Raw genomic sequence first — 24,677 nt, 5'->3', positions numbered from 1 at the left:
ACGAGTCAGATAAAATATGAATTAGTTACTGAATAATCTCAACTACAACCAGCTCCATTTCAGTATCATGTTCCTCTTCCATGAAAAGATTAAAAGAGTGAAATACAGTCCATGTGTTACATGAGCAAACACTTTTGCCTCGATTTGCTTTCAGAGACACAATCCACAGTATTTCTTTACCAATGGATCCTAGAGCATTTAAACTTGTTAGGAAATGGCAGGGAAAGGTGACACTATTATTGTGGTTTGTGACACCACCAAGGAAATCAGACCCCAGGAAACAATCATCTCCTATGCAAATTTGATGATCACAAAGACCAAGGAATGAGAAGCTCAGAACTTTTGGGAAAATTAAAATATATCTTTTTCTTTTACTTTTTTTTTTTGGCCGCGCCGTGCGGCTTGTGGAGTCTTAGATCCCCGACCAGGGATTGAACCCTGGCCCTTGGCAGTGAAAGCGTGGAGTCCTAACCACCGGACAGCCGGGGAATTCCCTAAAATATATCTTTTTAAATGAGACAGAACGGTTTGAAACACTTGTCTATAGACAAGAAAAAAAAGCAGAATTGTCTTCTACCTGAATGTGCTTCATATTCTCAAAGAAGTCCATTTCTGGATCATGGCAATCAGTTAGCTGTACCAAGTCTTTAAATTCTGGTTGATTTGGAAAGGTTTGAATTAAACAGGAAAGCAGCGTGGTATAATCTTGTTGAATACTCTGCAAACATTGAGTTGAGAAAAAAATTTTTTTTTAATTTTAAAAAGAATTTGCTTCTTAGGTAATACAAAGAAACACCAAAAAAGTCATTACAACTTTTTAAAAAGTAACACATTCCCACTGAAACAACAAACTATATAAAATCAGAAGTGACTGCCCTCTTTTCCGTTCCTACTCCCCTGTTAAAAGTTTGCTGAATATTTATACAATCAAGTATTTTAATTAAGTGTACTAAGCCTGACTGCTTTTCTACACAACTATAGCAGAAGTAGGGAAAAACAAACAAAACCCACAGATAGTAGTACTTAATTGCAAACCCCAATACCTCTGTCTGGCTCTTCAATCCTTTCCTCAGTTTCTCCAGGAGTGAACGATGAATGATTTCTCTATATTCTTTCTCTGTGACATTCATAGCAGCAAGCTTTTTGATGATATTCATCAAGCACATGCTTGCATTATCACTTAAAGACATGTCTCCTAACTGGACACAGGAAAAAACCCAAATTATTCTGTACAATAACTATAATATTGAATAGTATTTCCCAATGAAAGAGTTTATAATATTTAGCCACTGTTCTGTATAAAACTCTCTACTAAGAAATGTCCCACAGGTACTTCATACTTAAGGAAGAGCCAAACATAGGGTTGTGAGGAATACAGTAAGTGACTTTGAAAAGTCATGCTTACTGAGAAGTGTCAGTTATTTCAGAAAATACTGTGAGATGTACTATTTTTTTGTTACTGATTTTGCCTTTATTTAGAAATTTGGTATTTTATCCGTCATGGATTTTTTTTTTCTTCTTTTTTTCATTTTTTATTGAAGTATAGTTGATGTAGAGATGTACTTTTTAACTAGCTTTATTTCTCAAAGCAAACAGAACAAAAGGTTCACTAAAGCCAGTTTTCAATATTCAAAATCAGGTGATCACTTACAATGACAGAGTTGGCTGGTATAATTCTGGTTAGCTGCTTCAGAGTTCCTGGTTTAAGGAATGTAGGTTGTGAGTGTAGAAAAAGTATTCCTAACTCAGCCAACCAGGCAGTGATTCAGGATCCCTCATGTTGAAATTTGATAAGATATATGAAGAATGAGCCCAAATGGGGAGATTACGTTTTCCTATATTACTTAATCCTTAGTATCAGATGAACAACTATAAAATGCCACAAAAAGATTACTGATACAACTACATAGTTAACTATTAACCAAGGGTTTCATTTTCCACATTTTTGAGTTTTAATTCATTTTAGCAACATGGCACTTAATATAGTTGTAAACCCCTTTTATTTCTACTATATCAATAAAAGAGGGCAAACTTAAATAATATAGTTACATAACTTAAAAAATTGATATTTAACTGACACACTCACTATGAAATTCACCCTTTTATTGTACAATTCAATGGTTTTCAGTATATTCAGAAGGCTTTACAACCGTCACCACTATCTAATTTCAGAACATTTTCATCACCCCCAAAGGAAACCCATTAGAAGTCACTCTCCCCATTCCTCCCGTCCCTCACAGCTCCTGGTAACCACTAATTTACTTTCTGTCTCTGTGGATTTTCCTATTCTAATACACAGCTTTTTAACTTTTCAAAGTGCTTCCACATATATTATTTTATTCAAAATATCTGCCTTTCAAATCATGAGCATAACAGTATGGTCTTTGCCGAACAAAATATTCTACAACTAAAAGAAATTTTATATTAAAAATCCCATCCCCCTCCAAACCAAATTAAGAAATTAGGTCATTTAGTCATATTATCAAAACAATAAAAAAAATTCATAAATTTTTGCTATAAAAACCTACCTCCATGTTATAGAAACAATTATGCATAACAGGAATTAGGTAGTTAACGTCCATGGTTTGCATCTCTTTAATATAAGAGGTGATGGTCTGGAACGCTGAGAAGCGAACATCAAAGTTGATATCATCAAGATGTCTTTGATCAAAGGCGTTAAGCTACGAGAAATGCCATTGAAACAATATAAATGAAGGTATATAAATCTTAAATAAGGAATAATAATACTTTGGAAGCAAAAGAGACATAAGATTTTCTTTCTTACCTTGACAACATCAGTAATATATTTTAATCCACTATCAAAATCAGAAAGAGTCTAAAAGGAATGAAAGCAGTATATTATTAGTGAATAAAACCTTAACTTGTCTGCCCACCTCCCTTTGACTCCCTGCCGCACTCAAATATACATGGAAACATCATATCAGCACCAAGCAAGCTGCTAATATGCATTCCACATCATAGTTATCTTTTGAAAAAGGGGTGATTTTGGGGTAAAAATGAATATTACAGACCTGGAAAACTGTACAAAGCAACTGTCTTGACAACTTGTTCTTAATAACTGAGAAGAGTTTTGCTAGAGGCTTGAGGAAGCTCGTAGGCTCCAGACAATGTTTCAACAGGTTTTGTACTGTCACCAGAATATCAACCTCTGTATCCTTAAGAAAAAATATTGAGAGAAATCGTATTTCAGTAATTTATAAAACTGGTCAAATTGGCTTTAATATATTACAGCACAGAAAACAGGTAAGTATAAATAAGAAGTAAAAGTAGTAGTACTTACAAAAGTTATTTCATAGTCTTTTAAAAGTTCTTAGCATTTTAACTTAACCAAAAACCTATAATAGTGTCCATTAACAGTTTCTTCCTTTAATTCTAATAGGAAATATGCATGATTTTGAAAAATAATTTCTTCTATTTTCTAGTTAAAGAGCCAAGAAAAATGAACTTGCTGAGGAAAAATACACACTTCTGGTTGTTCACAAATCTGTGGTCTTCTAAACTGAATTACTATTGAGTAGGAGTCATTCAGTATAACTCCTAAGGCCTTATAAATGAGTGTGCAAAATGGGAAGACTCTTTTAATCAAGACTGAACTACGGTTTGAAAATCATATCAGAAACTCTAAACTATGCCTGAATATTAAAACAGTCTGACTTTTCATTCAGTTTGCCACTGTCATCATATTTAAGAACAATGCATGTCTCAGGCTGCAGATTTGTTATTGATCAAAGTCAGAGAGGGGAAAAAATCCTGAAATGGATTAGAAGCTAAACAAAGGAAAATAAAGGGTTTAAGACTTTTACTGTAATGGTAGATGATGAGGTCTCCACCTTCTCGCCTGCCCCCATTCCTCTTTCTGTCCCAATTTTTCTCCTCTGTTTTCAATTTTATGTTTCTGTATGAAGTCTTTTCACAAATACTCTGGGATAAATACATCACAGAATCTAACCAATAAAATTATTGTTTACAAATAAACCTAATAATAAAGTGCCACTTCAAAGACAAATAAATGTGCTGTCAATTCATGCCTGAGCAATATTGCCACGGTGGAGGAAAGGCAGGAGCAGTGTAATGAGCAGAGAACTTTGTTCTTTTTCTTTCATAAACTTGCTGATCCTGGAGAAGGAAAAAAAATGGGATATGTAAGGAAGATATATAAGTTAAGAGTATTTCTCCAAGAAGTTAAACTTTTCGTAAAAAAACATCAGTGATGAAAGACCCAGGTGGCTTTTAAGTATGTGTGTATGTGTAAAAAGCTTAACTCAGTTATTTAGCAGTGCCCACTCTTATTTCCCTCCAACTTCAGGTTGGTGGCTACTATTCTACTGCTTTTGTAACATCTGATTGTGTAGGTGGGTTATAGTAAACTCCAATCCTATAATTAGTAATTGGTAATTACTGATTTCGCAAGGAAACAACATTTTAAGTGCTGAGACTTGTTTTAGGCTTTATATACAACATTTCCATGTAACTCCCAAAACAGCCCTATAATGTAGGAATTATTAACCCCACTTTGCCCAGAGAAAACTGTGGCTCAGAAAAGTTGCTGTCACACAGCAAGGAAGTGGTAGAGCAGGTCTTTCAAATGTAGTCTTTCTGGTGCCTAATCACTCATCATCTTCTCACTATCACGTAGCCTATGATAAAATTTAGTAAGTATACTTCCTATGGTTTCCCGTTCTGCAAAACTTAGAAATACACTAGTATAAATAAAACATATAAAAAGAAGTTCCTGGAAGATTCTAATATATCATTTTTTATTGTTGCTGAAAGTAACAGAAAAAATAAACTTTCAACAACTAAGTCCTGTAACAATTTAGATTTTAAGATAGAATCATTTTGTGCACTCAGATTTACTAACCAGGCACTTTATAGAAATCACAATTATATATTACCAGGTCTAGTAGTATGTAGAGAATCTTTAAAGAGCATCTTTAAAAACCCTTGCAAGATCTTCTTGACTCTTAAAAGAACAAACACAGGGCTTCCCTGGTGGCGCAGTGGTTGAGAGTCTGCCTGCCAATGCAGGGGACACGGGTTCGAGCCCTGGTCTGGGAAGATCCCACATGCCGCGGAGCAGCTGGGCCCATGAGCCACAATTACTGAGCCTGCGCGTCTGGAGCCTGTGCTCCGCAACAAGAGAGGCCGCGATGGTGAGGGGGCCCGCGCACTGCGATGAGGAGTGGTCCCCACTTGCTGCAACTAGAGAAAGCCCTCGCACAGAAACGAAGACTCAACACAGTCATAAATAAACAAATAAATAAATAAAAGAACGTGAATTTCTAAAAAAAAAAAAAAAAAGAACAAACACAGCAACCTGCTCTTTTAAATTATTTTTATCAATCACACTTAAAAAAAAAATCACAACTATGTGATCGCACATAACTCAAAATTTTAATTGAACAAAATATGTAAAGCCTAATAAACAAGCAAATCTATTAGTCTACCTTAGAATTTTGAAAAGTCTGTTATCTTTTATAATTAAATAAAGGCAGATGTCATAAAAGGTTTATTTCAGCAGAGAAAGAGAATTCTACATTAACTTAAAAATGGAGGGCATTTAAAATACTGAAAACTTTTTTAGCTTATTACCTTGTTAAATGAAAAACCAAGCATAACTAAAAAAAATTAAAACTACAGGTGGTAATGTTATCTTTTAAGGACCAATATATCACTTACTTTGAAAGAATGCCCAGTTCCTTACTGACTTGTGCTCTATTCTTCTTCTTTTTCACCTTTTCTGCACTTATTGTGGTTTTGCTGAGATACTGGAGAATTGCAGGTACATGAGGTAGAATTAATCGTCCTCCTATCGTGATAGACTCTGAAATAGTGATAAATGTACTGATTTTAATTAACTACGCTCCTAAAAGATAACTGTACAATATCTTCCTGATGACAGAAAAGGAAAGCACTCAATTACCATGAAAATTTAATAAATTTCAACTCTAAATATTAAATAACTTTCTTCTTAGTCAAAACATCTATATCATTAGCTAAATTAAAATTTTATATGATACCCTTGAGGATTTAAACCATTTTTGGTAGTAGTAAGAGAACTGTTAGGATAATATGGTAAGAATTCAGAGACATGACAGTGGAAATCATCTGATAATGTCCTGAAGGATAGTTGAGCTTTCTGGAGCGTAAATAATCTGAATTTCTACCTACTGCAAAGAAAATTCAGCTTATAAAAACTGGTATTAATTCCTAGAGAAAAGAAACTCTTTTAATAGCGTAAGTTATAAAAAGAGTCAGATTCTATCAACTTTTCCATTCTGAGGGCACAAATGATACCTCAGAAGTGTAAGAATCGTTTGCTCTGTACAGCTTACATACCATCTGCACTTTCTGTGTATACACATCCTGTCACCGGTAAGCTCAAAACTGTTTCTGTGGGTTCAAAATCTGGAAGGCTAAGAAGGTCATCAGCTATTTCCATCACAATACTAGCTGTGGCTTCAGAGAGGTTCTTTGCTGAGAGAATCGCAAAAACATTGGTCAGGATATCACATTCCGGGTGCCCAGGTTTCTGTTTAGCCAGGAAAGGGAAATATCTGCAAGAAAAAACACTAAAATAGTCATCTTCTTTTTCAATACATTTATTTCTAAAAACATGTTCCATATGAATTTTCATAGAGTTTAATGAATATATATGTGTATGTGTGCATATGAATGTTAATAAGATTACTCAGAAGGGAAATTACTTTAAAATCTAAAATTTGATGGATAATAATTCTAGGCACCATACAAACACTATACTACCTATGCACTTTATGTATATTTCTCATTTAATCCTCACAACATCTCTATGTTAAGGCAGTATCCTTATCTCCACATTACAGATGAAGAAATTGAGAACTGTCTAAAGCCAATGAGCTAATAAGTCGTACAGCTGAGCTGTGAGCCGCAGTCTAAGCCCTAGTTCTAAAAGGAATGTATTAAAGACAGGCTATTTTTCAATTATAAGCCTTCTAGAATATGAATGTTTATATGCTCACATAAAAACCATGTACTACAACATGAAAATTAGGAGTACAGACCACAGACCAAACAAATATTTGCTGAATTAGGATATGCAACATTCAGATTAGGATCATTTGTCAAGGGAGGGAGATGAATCCATCCCCAGTAATGAAAGACTCACACGAACGATACCCAAAAAGGTAGAGAACACAAAAGCTTTCCAGCCACGGGCAAACTAGCAATTGTTTTACAGCCAGAGATACAATCCTAACAATCAGTAGGAAGGCCAAACTGAAAAAATTCAAATAGTTTGGCTTTACCAATTCATCATCACTGGAAAAAGAGCTCAGGCACTTTAACATACTTAGTCCTGACAGACTGAAAGAAAAGTTCTAAGAGGTTATACTCATACATCTTTGTCCAACAGATAGTGGGGATAGTACGCGCAGGCACCAAGCAAGATACTTTACATATTATATCTCCATTGTCAACGAGAGAGAAATTGTAGAAGAGAATGAGGTGGCATCCAATGATGTGGATCTATACTTGAGTAAGGACCCAACTAATATATAAACCAAGTCACTACTGTAAAGTCTTCTTGGATGAAAGTCCTTCACGGCTTATTTGTGTAACAATGACACAACTATAAAACATTTCTCAAGTATGCCTATGAAGTGCTGCTTATAAATGTCCAATGAAAAAACAAGATATGAAATTGCTTTCTCAAATTGGGAAATAAATGAAAAGAGCCCTTATGACAGTAAAAATAAAACAGGCTTTCCTGAGGAAGACAATGGCAAGGTATTGTTTTTGAAGACTATTTAATGACACGGGGAAATGTTCATGACATAATTTACATGAAAAAAACAAAATCAAAAGCTAGCTATATGGTATGATCCCAATTTTGTAAAAACGGATGCCAAGATTTTAACATCATTGAATCAATAATAAACACATTTTTTTATCCTATCTTTCATTCTTCAAAATAGATCAGGGCAAACTTAAGTCTGTTTCCATCACTGAGATAAACAAAATAGGTTTCCCACATTCCCACTTTACTGAAAGTTCCCACATTCTTCAGTAAATATGCATTTGGTCTGTAACACAGCATCTCTGAACCATCAGTCGATGAAGGTTCTGTAAATGGCTCATAATGTCCACAAAAGGATATTGATTTGTGACCATGAGCGCTGTATACATATTTAGATGGAGTTTTACAAAGAATAGAAGACAATGACCTAGAAAATCCAGAAAGCTTGTGAAATTTTTAAGTGGGAACCGGGAAAAGGACAGAATGTGAATTACAAATCAGCTTTCATTTTTAAGCAAACATGCAAAATTGTAATATTTGGGTGATGATATAACTACCTAGTGTGTTTCACATCTGTTTTTCCCTTTGCCAGGTCAAATCAAACTGCTGATACGATCACTACACATTGGAAGAACAGCCATATCAATCCCAATACTACTAATTTTCTTCTTTTTTAAAAAATTTATTTAGTTTTGGCTGCGCTGGGTCTTTGTTGCTGTGTGCGGGCTTTCGTTAGTTGTGGACAGCGGGGGCTACTCTTCGTTGTGGTGCATGGGCTTCTCACTGCGGTGGCTTCTCTTGTTGAGGAGCACGGGCTCTAGGCGCGTGAGCTTCTGTAGTTGTGGCTTGCGGGCTCAGCAGTTGTGGCTCGCAGGCTCTAGAGTGCAGGCTCAGTAGTTGTGGCACATGGGCCCAGTTGCTCTGCGGCATGTGGGATCTTCCCGGACCAGAGATCGAACCCGTGTCCCCTGCTTTGGCAGGTGGATTCTTAACCACTGCACCACCAGGGAAGCCCCCCAATACTACTGATTTTCAATTTTCAATTTTTTTTTCTGGCCATGCCACGCAGCTTGAGGGATCTTAGTTCCCCAACCAGGGATGGAACCCGGGCCCGCTGTAGTGGAAGCACAGAGTCCTAACCACTGGACTGCCAGGGAAATCCCTAATTTTCAAGTTTTAATGAAATTGTAAAAATAGCAAAAAAATGTGTAAGTCTTGATATAATATACACTCTACAATTTTAATTTATATTAAATTGCAAAATGTTGTTTTATCTATTTTTTCCTTTTTTTATTGTTATAAGTAATTCAAATACTCCAAAGATATATCATGAAAAGTCTCCCTTTCCCATTCCAGCTCACCAAACCTCCACATGCTATGGTGACATTGTTTCTCATGTAGCCTTGATCCATTTTTTATTTCATTTTGTATTTATATACTCATACATACACATATAAAAGCATTTTTCCTGGAACACACTATACTTATTACTCAGCAACATGTATTTTTCTTCAAACTATGTATTTTGAGATTCAACTGCCTTATTCTTTTTAACTGCACTGAAAGTAGGTCACTGTGCGGAAAGAGCATAAATTATATTATTAGTTCCCTTGGCCAGTTAGTCTAAAACACTGCCCTTTTTAAAGGCAAAAAAAAAAAGATTATACCTTGCATTTCTGCACCAGATACTAATTAGTTTCAGCAGAGGAGTAGGAGAATACTGACTCTCAGATCCAAGCCTGCTGATCTAGGACACAAAATAAAAACAGAATACAAAATAAGAACACACACAGAATTGTAGAAAAAAACCAAACAACTAAAAAGCAGAACAAGAACAGAAATCACACCAGAGGATAAAAGAGCCAAGAGATAAACATTTAAAGGACACACTGAGTAGTGAGAAATCTTTCCTAAAATCAAGTCTCTCCTACAGTCTTAGCTATAAGTACACCAGTTATCAACACCAAGTGGGGACAACCAGAGAAATCAAACAAGGAACTAAGTAACAAAAAACCCTGTGTATTTTCCCTCATGCTTGTCAAAACCCAGAGGCATACTATGTGAGGTGCTACAAAAGTTAGGTTACATTTGCTTAAGAGACAACAGTCATATTCAAATTAGCCTTAAGTATAAACGCTATGGTATTGGAGAAACTAGCTCTGGAGCTTTAGGTGGTAGTGGAGGCAAAGAAAAGTGTTCTAAAACTTGCAGAAGCAAAGAAAGACTTGATGTGAAAGAGAAGACCCGGATTAGCATTCGTGGCTGGGTGCAGACTGTGCCGGTGAAGCAGTATTAAAGGAAAAAGCAGAGGGTATCCAGGCAGAACACAGAAATCAAGCTTTACCTGGGGCCAAACTGCACCATGAAATACAGCATCAATTTCTTCTGTTCTGAACTGATAGGACTCCCAATCCAAAAAGATATCAGTTACCATTTTGATTCCAAGACGTCTTAAATTTTTCAGTGGGTTAATAAACCTCAGCTGTATCTGTAAAATAAAGATCTTCTATTAAAAAGATACCACTTTTATTCTTGACTCCTCACGGAGGCACTCCTGCTCAGGTGGTGAAGAATCAAGCTGGGATCCTGTTATGAAGCTCTGATCCACGTGGAAGCGCCAACTGAGTAAGTCATATTGCTTTTCTTATTGAACAAGAGGGGAAAGCATACTTACAAAACCCAAGTGGTGAGATGTGTTCTATTATCAGGCCCAGTAAAATCACACTAAGTGTCCTCAGGCAAAAACAAAATCTCAGTGGGAACAGCTGTTTTGTATTCTACGTTGTTTTACTTTTCTGAAACTGTACATTTTAAATTCAAGAGAATATGAACAAGGATGCCATTACTTTGCTATGCAAAAGTCTGAGGAATCATGATAGTTCACATACCCATCAAGTTTCTACCATTCACTTTTAGCTAATTATCTCATTATACGAGTTACAAAGAGAGGAGATGACTGGCAAGCATAAGGTGACACAATTACAAGTCATTCTGTTCTGCTTCAATTCTATTGGCAATATTTTCATTATCTGCTAGATTATGTTTGGTGAAAAATAAAAACTATTACTGATATTTGAAAAAGCATGGTATCATGATCCCCCAGAGGAGTAAGAAACTAACCTTGGCAAACATGACACCAAATCAGACCCCTCCCTTTCTCCTATTCCCATCCAATCAAGTAGGATCTATATGTACTCTTCTCTTTTGTAATCAGCTGCCCAGACTTCTCACTAATTGTAGAGTAAACTGGAGAAAAATCCTGAAAATGAGCAACTGCAGACTTTAATTCCTAGAGGAACAGTCCATATGACTGAGTTTATGGACATTTACGATTACTTCATTGCTTAAATGTACAAAAACAAAACAAAAACAAACACAAAAAACCAAACCCAAACCAAAAGGACCCTCAAGAACCCTCAAGACACCTATTTCAGTGTCAGTCAATGCCCTGGAGGATCTGAAAGATACAAAAAAGTAAATGTGTAACTTAGCTCAAACACACAAATGTAGAACTTTAACTCACTTGAGCATATTACTGTGCAATAATTCATTACAGAACCTCAAAGAATTCCTTGAACTTGTCCAAGAATTAAAAATAATAAAAAAAAAAGAACAGAACAGAAAAGAAAGCTCCTACGTGTCTGGAAGGCTAGCACCTCACTGTCTAATGAACTGTGAAATTGCATAAATGATCCTTTGAGTTACTGATTGTTGACTCAGGAGAAAGGCTGCATTCCTGAGTAACATCTTCTAAGTTAACCAGAAAGTCAGAGGACTTACAGAGGGTTTATACAACCTGTAACATTTCATGACTTAACACAGCCACGTATAGATAGTCACTATCCCTCACTATAAGGTAAAAACTAAAATTCTTACACAATTCTCCCTATGGCCCTGAAGCTCTCATGTAACACAGACAAAAAAACTTCTAAGACCCCTTTTCAGCTTCCACTCCTGGCCCTACACAGCCTCTTTCCGCCAAGCAAAGTGATATTTTTGAAACATCAAACTGACCTTATCATTCCCTTGCTTTCAAACCTCTCAGAGGTTTCCGAGTACACTTCAGAGTAAATCCAGCTCCTCGTCATAGCCTACGAGGCTCTACCCACCTCTTGACCTCATCTTACATATCCTGCTCCTTGTGCTCTAGCCACCTCAGCCTTCTGTCTCTTCTCAGGATGTGTCAAGAATGTTCCACCTCAGGACTCTGTACTACTAGTCATTTTCTCTGCCTGAAATGTTCTTCCAGTGGCTGGGGAGGTGTAAGCTCAAATATCACCTCTTTAGAGATGGCCCTGAACACCCTAGTAAAAGCGGCACCCATCCACCTCCAGATGGGTCACTTCCTACCACATTCCCTCATTTTATTTTAAATTCTTTACATCTTCATGTCTTTCCCTAACATGCTCATGCTTTCCTCTACTTTTGTGAATGTATGGAGTGTATTTCTAACAGCTGTTTTAATGTCTTTGTCTGATTCTATCACCTGTGTCATTTCTGGGTCTGCTTCTATCCATGGGTTTTTCTCTTCATTATGGGCAAAATCTTCCTCTTTCTTTGCATACCTGGTAATACCTGACTGGATGTCACTGTTGAATTCTAGTCTCATTTAAATCATCTAAAAGTTTCTGAACAGGGATGCAGTTAATTTATTAGGAAAAGGTTTGATCTTCTTAAGCTTTGTTAGGTGGTGTCATAGCAGCCTTTATGCTTGGGCTAATCTGGCTCCACTACTGAGGCAATCCCCTTCCAAGGACTCTCCCTGATGCCCCAGGTCTCATGAGGTTTCTGCTCTGGCTGTTGGGAACACGAGCTGTTCCCAGCCCTGTGTTAGTCAGAGGACTGTTCTGCCTTCTCCTTTCGCGTGGTTTTACTGCTTCTAGTCAAGATGGAGTGACAGGGACCAGAATTTATCCTCTCCTCTCAAGACACTAAAAAGCTGAACAGAATATATGAAACAACGATTTCTGGACACTGGACAGCAGGCAACAGAGGACAGTAATCCCTGAGAGAGGGGAAACAGATGAGACGAGTCCTACACATTCCCCGGCTTCCTGCCTGCGGAGTTTCAGGCCTTGGTGTGGGAAGGAAGAGCCCAGGGAGAATCCAACAATCTTCTTAAAATGGGGAGACAGTTGTGCGACTTGGGGAGGCCAAGGTGGCTAGAAGTCACAGGGCAGAGTACTGGAGAAGAGACAGCGACACAGAGAAGGATTTTAAGAGATCTGCAGAGGAGCCTCCTGAGTTTATTTTCCTCTTAGAACTTACCATCTGGCATTATTCTGATTATTTTTGTATTTATCTATAATCTTCTCCCCAAGATACGGAGTCCTTACCATCTCGTTCTCCACCTACAACAATGCCTGGCAGATAGTAGGTGTGAAATAGGTATTTACTGTATAATTAAATGGACAGGAACTTTTGTTTGCTGCTTCACCCCAATGCTTAGTACAGTGCCTGACAAACAGTAGGGGTTCAATTAACATTTGTTGAAGGAATGAATGAAAGAAAGATGAAAATGAAATAGTGCCTACCAAAATGGAAGGTATATTCTAAATCTGTAGATCTTGTTAAGCAGAGAATATTATTTCATTACTAAAGCAGATTTATATCCATGTACAGCCTGAAAAAGCAGTGTAAAACTTTGGCTGTCAATTTTTAGTTATGACTGTATTTGAGAGGCAGTTCATCAGGCATATCCCTAAAACAAATGAAATGAATTTTAGCCAAATTAAAGCTGTGCCTATTTGTCATGAATTGAGAATCGACAGCAGACATCTGAGTCTGGGTTTTCACTTCAAGTCCCATTTTCTCCAAGAAGCCTTCAGTCAGTCCATAAAAACATTAAGTTTTCCTAAACTCCAATGAGTATACTTATGTCCACATACGTGTTTCAACAAAACATAAATATATTGTCTTGAATATAATTCAGAAAACATTTCCTAAGCACCAACTCACGAAGCCTCCTGGCAGTTAGCTAGCTGACTTGTCTTGCCCGATCTTGCTACTTACCTTTATTTAAAACATTGCACTTACAATAGGCAAGCATTTACCTTTAAAAGAGGTCTGGGAAACTCTGTCTCAAAATAACAAGGACAGTGCTAACAGTATTCTATTCATTCTCCAACCACTTTGAATTAAATGAGAGTTAGAAGATGTCCTACACTTTTAGGTTCCTGAAATTAAGATCTAAGAAACATCAGCTCAACTACCTCGGACTTTGTTCTCAGACGTATACAGAACTAACTCCCTTCCTACCATTTCACCTCCTTTTTAAATAGACGCTTGCTATAATCTGCATTTTCTAGCTATTCATAAATATTTATAACAGTGAAGATTCCCATTATAGGGAAGGCCATTTTAAAGAGATGCTTGGGCTTCCCTGATGGTGCAGTGGTTAAGGATCCGCCTGCCAATGCAGGGGACATGGGTTCGAGCCCTGGTCTGGGAAGATCCCACATGTCGCAGAACTAAGCCTGTGCACCACAACTACTGAGCCTGCACTCTAGAGCTCGTGAGCCACAACTACTGAGCCTGTACTCTAGAGCCCACGAGTCACAACTACTGAGCCCACACGCCGCAACTACTGAAGCCTGCGCATCTAGGGCCCGTGCTCCGCAACAAGAGAAACCACTGCAATGAGAAGCCCACACACTGCAATGAAGAGTAGCCCCCTCTCGCCGCAACTGGAGAAAGCCTGCGCGCAGCAATGAGGACCCAATGCAGCCAAAAATAAATAAATAAAATTTTAAAAAAAGAAAGAAAGAGAAATACTTAAAAAATAAATAAATAAAGAGATACTTTACATAAGAAAGAATTAACCTAGAAGGATGTTAGATATTCAGGCCCCAACCAATTTCCCAAGTAAGACACAGACTTTTACCCGAGAAGAAAGCGTGTAAAGTGAATCTCTCTCACCTTTTCTCGTTGATCAAGGATGTGGGATACAGCTGCGGTCATGCAGAGCAGTATCTGCAAAATCTTTGGTAAGTATGCACTGATCAGATGACTAATGTTCTTTAATACTATCTCAAGGCTATTTAAGATACCGTGCTGACGACCCAAAGGAAGAACTTTAGACAAATCCAAATCGTCTACTGCTTGAATGACAGCAGAATGGCATTCTCCTAGTGAAACAGAGAGAAGCAGAGATAGCATGTGAAGGGAAATATTAGTTTGTTACTATTTATAATTATAGCTTCCTTTCACTTTCCCTCAATAATACAGCATTTTCTACTGTTATAATGATTTACAGATGATAATGTACTTCACTTGTATTTTTTCTCCTTTTGATTCTTACCCAACATTCAATGAGCTAGATGTGGCAGCTTTTACTACTATCATTTTATAGATGAGGAAACTGGGTAGTAAAGGAAAGTAAGAAACTTGTGACAGAACTAAGCCTCTAAGCCCAATTCTCACCCTATTTATACTATTCCTCAAAACCTAAGGAATTCCATTTTATTCCATCTATCAACTTTCCACACATTTTCTCCCTCTCAACTTTCATGGACTCTGCCATCTTCAGCAGTTTCAAGGAAAATGTCTTGTTACATTATAAGCTCCTTTAAGGCTGAGAATCAAGTGTTTTATTTCTCTTGCAGCCCCTGATAAATAAATAAAACAATGGTCCTTTATAAACAGGTACCATACTGATTTCATAATTTACTTAAAAGACTTGAATTGTTATTGCTTGAGTTTTACTTCAAACCAACTGGTATGAGATCATGAGCTTACTGATTCATACACCAAAACAGTCTATCCATAAGGGTATCATTAATAGCTACCCTCTTAACAATAGAGGCTATTACACTGAACAAAAACTCTTCTATTCATTACAGCCAACTTCCTTCACAGGACTATATTATACTGAATGAAAACCTTTTAACAGCTATATCTATTATCCTCTCCCCTCCCCCACCCCCCAAGGTGGGGGGGGGGAAAAGCAACACATTACCCTATAAATAAATATCTATGTTTGCCCAAAACAAAGCAATTTTAAGACTGGAGCAGAGGTACTGTAGTCGGGAAGATCTGTGTTCAAATACCAGGTTCACCATGGGCAAAACACTTACCTCTCTAAGCCTCAGTTTCCTTATGTATAAAATGGGGACTACCAAGTACCGAAACCTAATGTGGCTGTTTTAACAGTCAACTGAGTTGTACGTAAAGGGCCTGTCATAATGTCTGGCATGAAGCAGGAACTCAGTAAATGTTAGCCATTATTATTACTATTAATTACTAACATTGCATACTGGAGAACATACCACAGAGCAACACAGCTCATTGTATACACTTACTAATCCACTTTGTTTAGACCATGAGGTTGAGAGCAGGGATTATAAATACTCATTTTTCTATATTCAATGGAGTGTCTGGGGTGCAGGAGGTATTCAACAAATCATTACGCAATAGTTGAATGATTCAGTGAATGAATACGTGCCAAGACAATTAAGATTAATTTTGCAGCATGCTTTAAGTTTCTAAGGAGAAACTTATTCATCATATACAGATAAGTATCATTTTTCAAATGGCCTAAATGTACAATAACAACAAAAAATACACATTTTCTAATCAGGGGCTTATTAGCACAGGGGTGACGATAATCCCCAGGATCATCTGTTAGCTCCACCTAATTCAATCAAAGTTTAAAATAAACTGCATGTCAGCAAAGAGACCACCTTCGAGATTAGGAAGAGTGACCCCCTTAGAAAGATGCCCAAGAGCGTGGGAAACAGCCTGAGACAGCAGAGGTCTGAGCAGACAACATGCATGCAGAGCGGCAGCTAGTTGATAGCTACCATTCTTGAAGTGCTTCACAGGCTCAAATAGCAGGTCTAAGAATATCTGGATCTCTTCAGGCTGGGTCCCAGCGAGGAACCTCAGAATGATGGACATGCGGGTGCCAGAAGCAGATTTCCCCTGAGTTTTACTCCCAGTCTTATTCTTCATTCGGCCATACAAAATTCTAAAAAGTCCAAAGAATGTTATTTGTTTGCACATTCATCCTAAAACATTATTCATCTGCACATTAACCCTAAAACACAGTTGTTTCGTTTTCCTAAAAGGCTAGAATAGTAACTCAACAGATTTAAATGGATACATTCTAAAACAAGGAAGAATGAAAATAAAAATTAGATATTTAATATGGAAATTTTAAAACAACAACAACAAACACAAGGCTAAGGGAAGCAGGAAGAAGGAAATAACAAAGACAATGGCCAGAAGGTGGTTCTTTGGAAGAGAAAAAAAGCAATAAAATAGGCAAGCCAGAGGTAAGTCTAATCAAGGAAAAATGAAAACAAGAATATATAGATTAAAAGGAAGTAAAATAAGAGCATAACTATAAGTAAAATAAGGAAACTGGAAAGATTTCAATTAAATGGGTAATTTTCTGGAAAAAAACACACATATAAATAAGCAAAAGGAACTTAAGAAACCCTGAATAAATGAGTAAACTTGGAGCTCACATAGTTTTACAGATGAATTTTTAAAACTTTCAAGGAAAAACAATCCCCGTGATATAGTTTCACAGCAGAGAGAAAGAAGGAAACAGTCCTTTTTCATTTATGAAGGTGGTATAGTTGTGATATCAAGATGGATTAAGGAAGAGAAATAAACTACATACCAATATTGCCTAAAAACAAAAAACACAACATTTCTAGCAAATCAAAACCACAATGAGGTATCACCTCACACCTGTCAGAATGGCTATCATCAAAGAGTCTACAAATAATGAAATCTGGAGAGGGTGTAGAGAAAAGGGAACCTTCCTACACTGTTGGTAGGAATGTAGATTGGTGCAGCCACTATGGAGAACAGTATGGAGGTTCCTTAAAAACTAAAAATAGAGCTAACTTATGATCCAGCAATCCTACTCCTGGGCATATATCCGGAGAAAACTCTAATTTTTCTGAAAAGACACATGCACCCCAATGTTGATAGCAGCACTGTTTACAGTAGCCAAGGCATGGAAGCAACCTAACTGTCCAGAGACAGATGACTGGTTTAATGCGGGGGGTGTGTGTGTGTGTGTATATATAAACATTTTATATATATATATATATATATATTACTCAGCCATAAAAAAGAATGAAATAATGCCACTGGCAGCAACATGGATGGACCTAGAGATTATCATACCAAGTGAAGTAAGTCAGACAAAGACAAATATTATATGATATCACTTGTATGTGGAATCTAAAAAATAATACAAATGAATCTACATACAAAACAAACAGATTCACAGGCATAGAAAACAAACTTATGATTACCAAAGGGGAAAGGGAGGGGGAGGGGGATAAATTAGGAGTGTGGTATTAACAGATAGAAACTACTATACATAAAATAGATAAGCAACAAGGATTTACTGTATAGCACAGGAAACTATATAACTGAATCACTTTGCTGTACATCTGAAACTAATATTATAAATACTTCAGTAATAATAAATAAATAAATAACTGGGGGAAAAAAACCCATGACATTTCTGAAAACAGTACCCAGTGCTGCATTAAAACGATATTAAAGCTGAATAAGGATTATCCCAGGAATGCAAGAAAGAATCATTAGTAAAATCTATTAGATTAATACAGATCAATAGCTCATAGAAAAAAGTTAATATGATCATTTTAATACATGGTTAATAGTCATTCTAATAAAATTCAACATCCATTTAGCATAAATACTAAATAACATAGTAATAAAAGCTACTTTCTTAGCATGATAAAACTACTGACTTAACATTCAAATTTTAAAGACAATGGTTTTCAAACTCTTCAATATTAGGATCCCTTTTCAATCTTAAAAATTATTGAAGAGCTTTTGTATATGTGAGTTTTATCTATTGATATTTATCATAGCACAGGTTAAAACAAGTTAGCAAAAGTAACATTTCTAATAAAAATTAGTTATATATTCCAAACCCGTCCCTCCGAAAATTAGTGAGACTAGAGGCATTGTTTTACTTTTTATTTTCCTCCAAATTTCTTTATTGCCTGGCTTATTAGGAGATAAATGAATTCTCATATCTGCTTCCGCATTCAAGCTGTTGCAATATATTGTGGTTGACGAAAATCCAGCCTTACACAGATATGTAGTTGGAGAAGGGAAAAATGTTTTATAAACTTTCAGATAATTCTTTTCCGATAACTGTGGATATTCCACTTTGATACTACACCAAACCTCAACAGGGAGCAGTTTCTTAAAGGCTGGTTGCAAGGTGGAATCTGAAACCGTATCAGTGAACTTTGTGAACTCTGTTACATTAAAATCCATCTGTCTATCTTGTACTTTGAACAGATCTTTACCCATGAATGATCCTGTAACATGCATCAGTTACTTGGAAAACATGAAAAAAATTCCATGGGAACAAGTGAGCAGCAGAAGTGTCTTATGCATACCTCCCACTTTTGCATATAGAATAATAAAAAGACAAGTACTCAAGGCTCAAGATTTATCTAAGGGCATTGAATGAAACCAGCTTTTTATTTTATTTTTTTAAAACTCCAGGTCTGTGGCAATGAAGAATGGCTAGCACAGCTGGGAGCCACTGTCCTGATTCCTGCTAAGGCACCCAGAGTTTTACGCATCATTGCTTTTGCCTGGTGAGCACAAATGATAGCACAATGGAAAAGGTAATGTCTTAGTAGTATTATGAAAAAAGTTTTAACCTCCTGGACCTCCTGAGAACATCTCTGGGACAGCCCCCACCAAGAAGGAGCAGACCACACTTTAGGAACGACTGCTCTAGAAACATCACTGTTAAAGCCAGTAGCAAGACAAGGATAACCACAACCACTGCTACCACAGTTAATTCTTCTGGCTCTGTAAGGAATTCGTAAATTAAAAAACAGAAAAAGAGGGATTTATATCATAAAAGAGAACACAAAATTCATTTGACCGCTATTTACTAAGAGCCATGGAGTTTGCCTTCTAGCAGGGGCGATACACAATAAGAAAAGAGGCTATGCTGGATGACTAAGTATTGTGAAGAAAGGTTGTGGAATGGGCTCTGAGTGGGGTGGTAAATGGAAGAGATGTCGTTAGAGAGGTGGGTCTGGCCTATGTCATACCAGGCCCTTAAAGGCGTAGTAAGGATTCCCTTTGCTACTCTCAGTAAAATGGGATCTCAAAGGGTTTTGAAACAGGGGACTAACAACCTGACCGATGACTGTTATTCACTATTATTTTTTGACCCAGAAAATCCAATGAAAACTATGAAAACTAGTAATAAAGTTTTGTAACGTGGATGGTTAAATAACACAAATCAATAATTTTTATATCTCATAATTAGTTACATACCAAACGAATGAATTATTTATACTATTTCTCAGTAGCAAACCTTAGAGAAATATTGGATTTAATTTTAACAGTATTATTAAAATAACACCATGGCAAGATCCTTCCTCATGTTAGGGACAAAATATTTAAAATAAGTCTCTATAACAATTTGACTTCCCCAAAAGACCAATTTTAAAAGTAAATAATTAAATAAAATTCAAAATGAAATATTCCATTACAATTGCTGAAAGAATCATAATATGATACTCACAATTGTTTTTGTGACGAACTTTTAAAAAATCAATTTTGAAAGTGTATAAATACCTCATCAGAATGGGAAACAGATCTGCTCGGTGGGCTGCTTTCACTACTGTATTATCTTCAGAAATGCTAAAATGCACTATCTCTTCCTTAAAGCTTCTGTCTTCAAGCAATCTTTGTAAGTTTTCCCTTTAAAAATAGAATTCAGCACAAATCATCACTTAATCAATAATCCTTTTTTAAAAAATATAATTAATAAGTACTATACATATATAAATGAAATAGGTATTAAGAATAGTTTATGCTGTAGTTGACATCCATAAAGGAAAGTCTTCACACAAATACCTTCCAAAATGGCAAGTTTTCAAATTTTAAAAGGTAAAAGGGATTATAAGGAGTTAGTCAATAATTCAGCTGTTTAAAAAAGCATAATATGAAAGCTTTCTTCAGCTCTTACAGTGTGATTATGATGACTCCCTAAGTAACCACCAAGATTTTATGACATTGTATAAGCAAGAAGAAATGATATAACCCCCTCAACACATACTTTTCAATTAATATACTCTCTCCTACCTTATTATCTATGGAGAAGCACTCTTAACAAACAAATATACTTCCAGTTTTCATTTCTTACCTGAAAATAGCATTATGATCACCTTAGAAAAGAGGGAAATTTCCTAGGCCTTGATAAAATTACTTTATAAGAAGATGTCTGATAGAAAGATTAAAAATCAGCCCCCCAAATATCTCTTTAGCTTCAAATAACTTACCTGTAAGGGAGGATATGTGGATGTTTATATGTCATTATGCAATCCAGTGTTATTTTTTGCACCATTTGATCTTGGTGTAGCAACAACTAGGAATGATATTTTATAGAATAAATTAATGAAGTCAGATATACACATACCATGGGATCATAATTTACTTGTACTAATTTGCTCAACTAAAATTCTTAGAATCTAAATTCTTAGACGTGGGTTAAGGATGATTCCTGATAATAGCTTTACATTTTCCTGGAGGTAAAGGAAGATGAACAGAATATATGCAAAGAACAAAACAGAAACACAACTCTGACACCTGCCTCCCACATGCAAGATTCTCAGGTCTATCTGTCTTTTGGCCAAGGCCAATTCCCTGCATGAATCTAGGTTTACACCAACTGGGCTGGTCCTGTGATGAGACAGAGCTCTTCTAATACCGTGAAGGTAACAGCAGTCAGGAAGATGCCAGGAAAGAAGACCTGGCTCTGAAGCCTCTCTGATCAGTCAGTTCAGAATTTTGTTTCCTGTGGATAACTGAGAGTTTTGAGCTCTGGCTCTATAAACAAGTTATATCTGAATTACGGGCAAAACAAGGACAAATTCTGATGAAATAATATGTTTCATTTAAAAAACATCCAAATGAAAAGAGAAAATCTCGTTTCCCCAGATGGTTTAGAATGACATCCAATGCTTACTCTGCTTCTGACGTTAATTTTTTTCTGCAACGTTTTTTGGAATTCAAGGTCATATATTGTGATTTCCATGGACTATTATTCTATCTTTTTTCACTCAGTCGAAAAGATCCTGAAACCCTGGCGCTCCATAAGACTAACTTGCCTAGCAGTGAAAAGTAGCAGCTCTCTCGGCACAAACCCTCGCTCCCTTCTAAAAACGAATTCTCACGAGACAACTAACGCTTTGTTATACTCACTGTTAATACAGCCGATCAATGTTTAGTCACCCCAAATTTCTTTAAAAATCCGCTAAATTAGTACTGTCTAAAACTGTTTCTCAAGATACAGAAAATATCGGTTAATTAAAAAAAAAATTAGACTTAAAGTGTAGATATGGGCCCTATTTCAACAATTATTGAAAACCTAAAAGTTATTTTGGCAAAGAAAAAGGGAGAGAAAAGTTCACAAGTAACTGTAGTGGCAAGAATTTATTTTACTTACCTGAAGATACAGCTCATATAATTTGGATTCCAGATATAAGGCTCGTGGATTCGAAAACTTAGAGAAAACTTGCAAATGAGCAATTAACTGCCTAAAAAACAAACAAAAAAACCCCGAGAAAAACAGAAAACACAGACATTATTTTCTTGAGATGATAGTACCCACTAATTTTAGTCTCTGACAGGTACTCTGAACACCTTGACTATAGTTTCACTGTGAATTACACAGACAAGTTTTAATTATTTGCATTTAGGAAATCATTCTCCAGGAATTCCAAATCTCAGGCAGGTCCTCCCCTGAAATCTAGGCTCCCCACCCCAGAAAATCATTCAGGATGTCCTCAGAATGGTTTAAACTAAACCAAATGTAGAAAGAAAGTAATCAAAATGGTAATACATTCCAAAATTGAACACAGATAATTCTTGGAATGATTCCTTATCTAGCTCCTATGCAGTAGACAGGAAAGTGGAAAAATATACACTTCCTCACTTTTATATAACATAAAAACTGATGTCAGGCAACAGAGGTCCAAGTTTGGGTAACCGTGGCTCTTGCTTACCAAGAAGGAGGAAGAAAGAGCAATGTTCTGTGGTAAAAGTTAAATCTGAAGATGGGGTTGCCTCAAACAAACCACATCATCTACCAGGACAGAATGAGAAGAGCGCTTCTCCTGCATTTACACGCTCAACTTTCTAATCCATAGACTCTACAAGGCTTTAAAAATACTTGAGAAAAAACTGTTTTCTCTCTGTGTATAATTTATAAGATGTATTAGAACTTAAAAAAAAACCTGAATGAATAAATTATTAAGATTTGGAGAGATTTCATTTGCCTATTTCAAAAACATAAGCAGGGAGAAGCGAAGAGAGGTGGAAACCAAGCTGCATGTGTGGTTCTGCCATTCTGAGCTGTTGACTTCGGGGAAAGTCACTGAATGTCTCAGAGTCTCAGGTTCCTCATCTCGACAAAGACAAGACCTCCCAGATTTTCTGCGAGGATTGAATGAAAGACCACAAGTTGTGGTGCTTCAGCTCCCAAGGGTTTAGCAAACAATGCATTTCTCTGTTTTAGGCAAAAGAAAGCAAAACTGTGAAAGCCCTACTAGTTAATATAGAGAAAAATGGCTGGAAATTATGACCTCTTTAAGATATTGTAGAGAAATAGGGGTAAGGGAAGCACTGTTATTTATATTTAGCTTAAATGCCTGTGATGATTAGTCTTATGTGTCAACCTAAGTTACAGTACCCAGTTATGTAACAAAACACTAATCCAGGTGTTGCAATGAAAATATTTTGTACATGTTGTTAACATCTACAACGAGTGGACTTTAAATAAAGGAGATTACCCTCAATAATGTGGATGGGCCTCCTCCAATCAATTGAAAGCTGTAAGAGCAAAAACTGATGTTTCTTAGAAAAGGAATTCTGCCGTAAGAATGTCACACAGAAATCCTGCCCTACGGACTTCACATTCAAGACTACAAGCATCAAATCCTGCCTGAGTTTCCAACCTGCTATCTGCCCAACAAATTCTGGACTTGCTGGCTCCTATAATCACGTGAGCCAATTCCTTAAAACAAATCTCTCCACACATACCCCTCCCCATATATATCTCCATTCTACTGGTTCTGTTTCTCTGGAAAGCTCTGACTGATACAATGTCTCTGTAATTACTTATCACTGAGCCTTTGCAGTTTTACAAATAAATTGTTAAAATCTTCTGTTGAAACATACACTCCTTCCCTCAACATTTATTATTTTTTATGTGCCATGTAGCCTTCAGGAGACAAAGAGAACAGGAGCTAATTTTCACGTTCTCATTAAATACTTGCCAGTGAGGAAGGTGTCCCATGGATTATAAAACTGGGCTATGAATATACTGAGATGGCCCCAAGAGTGTGATTATCCATTTACTTACATTTTCAATGACCGGGAATGCTAGCAACATTCTAGGTTTGGCTACAGGGGCCAGGAAAATTAATTGAGACATGGAACTTATCTTTAAAGAGTTTTTAATTTACATGGATGATTTATGAGAGAATTAGTACCCAAGGCAAGGAGCAGCACCTGATTACAGGTATGAAGAGCTGTTATCAAAGTCTGAAGGTGGGTAAGATAACTTCTAGTTTAAAAGCCAGGAAGCGCTTCAGTGAAGAAGTAGAATGAGAACTGTGCCTTGAAGTATGACTAGAATTTCACTTGGCAGCGATGAGGCAAGGGGACTTCAGAAAGAAGGACATAGCAAAGGTCCAGGGGTGGGAATGGAAGAGGTATGAATGCATGAAGAGCTTATTCGTTTATTCAACAAATAAACACAAGGACAAACCTTTGGATAGCTGTTATGCTGAAGGATACAAAGATGAAAACAGCAATCTCTGTCTTAGAGGAAGTAGTAGGGGAT

General features: G+C 36.6%; 1 protein-coding gene across 2 annotated transcripts in view; it reads right to left on the bottom strand.

Annotated features, from left to right (window-relative positions):
- Nucleotides 1-24,677, bottom strand: part of UTP20 (UTP20 small subunit processome component) — a 93,340-nt gene that overhangs the window by 30,498 nt on the left and 38,165 nt on the right. For both annotated transcript variants that reach the window (XM_068560821.1, XM_068560822.1), the window contains exons 23-37: nt 22,278-22,368; nt 21,112-21,197; nt 20,405-20,530; nt 16,600-16,766; nt 14,717-14,925; nt 10,143-10,286; nt 9,466-9,545; nt 6,361-6,578; nt 5,701-5,845; nt 4,050-4,137; nt 3,033-3,176; nt 2,786-2,836; nt 2,529-2,681; nt 1,044-1,199; nt 578-718 (exon numbers count right to left, since the gene is read on the bottom strand). In XM_068560821.1, coding sequence (XP_068416922.1) covers nt 578-718; nt 1,044-1,199; nt 2,529-2,681; nt 2,786-2,836; nt 3,033-3,176; nt 4,050-4,137; nt 5,701-5,845; nt 6,361-6,578; nt 9,466-9,545; nt 10,143-10,286; nt 14,717-14,925; nt 16,600-16,766; nt 20,405-20,530; nt 21,112-21,197; nt 22,278-22,368 — 1,999 coding nt within the window. The remainder of the gene's footprint in view (nt 1-577; nt 719-1,043; nt 1,200-2,528; nt 2,682-2,785; nt 2,837-3,032; nt 3,177-4,049; nt 4,138-5,700; nt 5,846-6,360; nt 6,579-9,465; nt 9,546-10,142; nt 10,287-14,716; nt 14,926-16,599; nt 16,767-20,404; nt 20,531-21,111; nt 21,198-22,277; nt 22,369-24,677) is intronic.

This window comes from Eschrichtius robustus, chromosome 13 (genome assembly GCF_028021215.1).
Source record: "Eschrichtius robustus isolate mEscRob2 chromosome 13, mEscRob2.pri, whole genome shotgun sequence".
Lineage (NCBI taxonomy): Eukaryota > Metazoa > Chordata > Mammalia > Artiodactyla > Eschrichtiidae > Eschrichtius > Eschrichtius robustus.
Note: the sequence above shows the minus strand (reverse complement) of the source record. Positions and strands in the feature narration are given on the sequence as shown.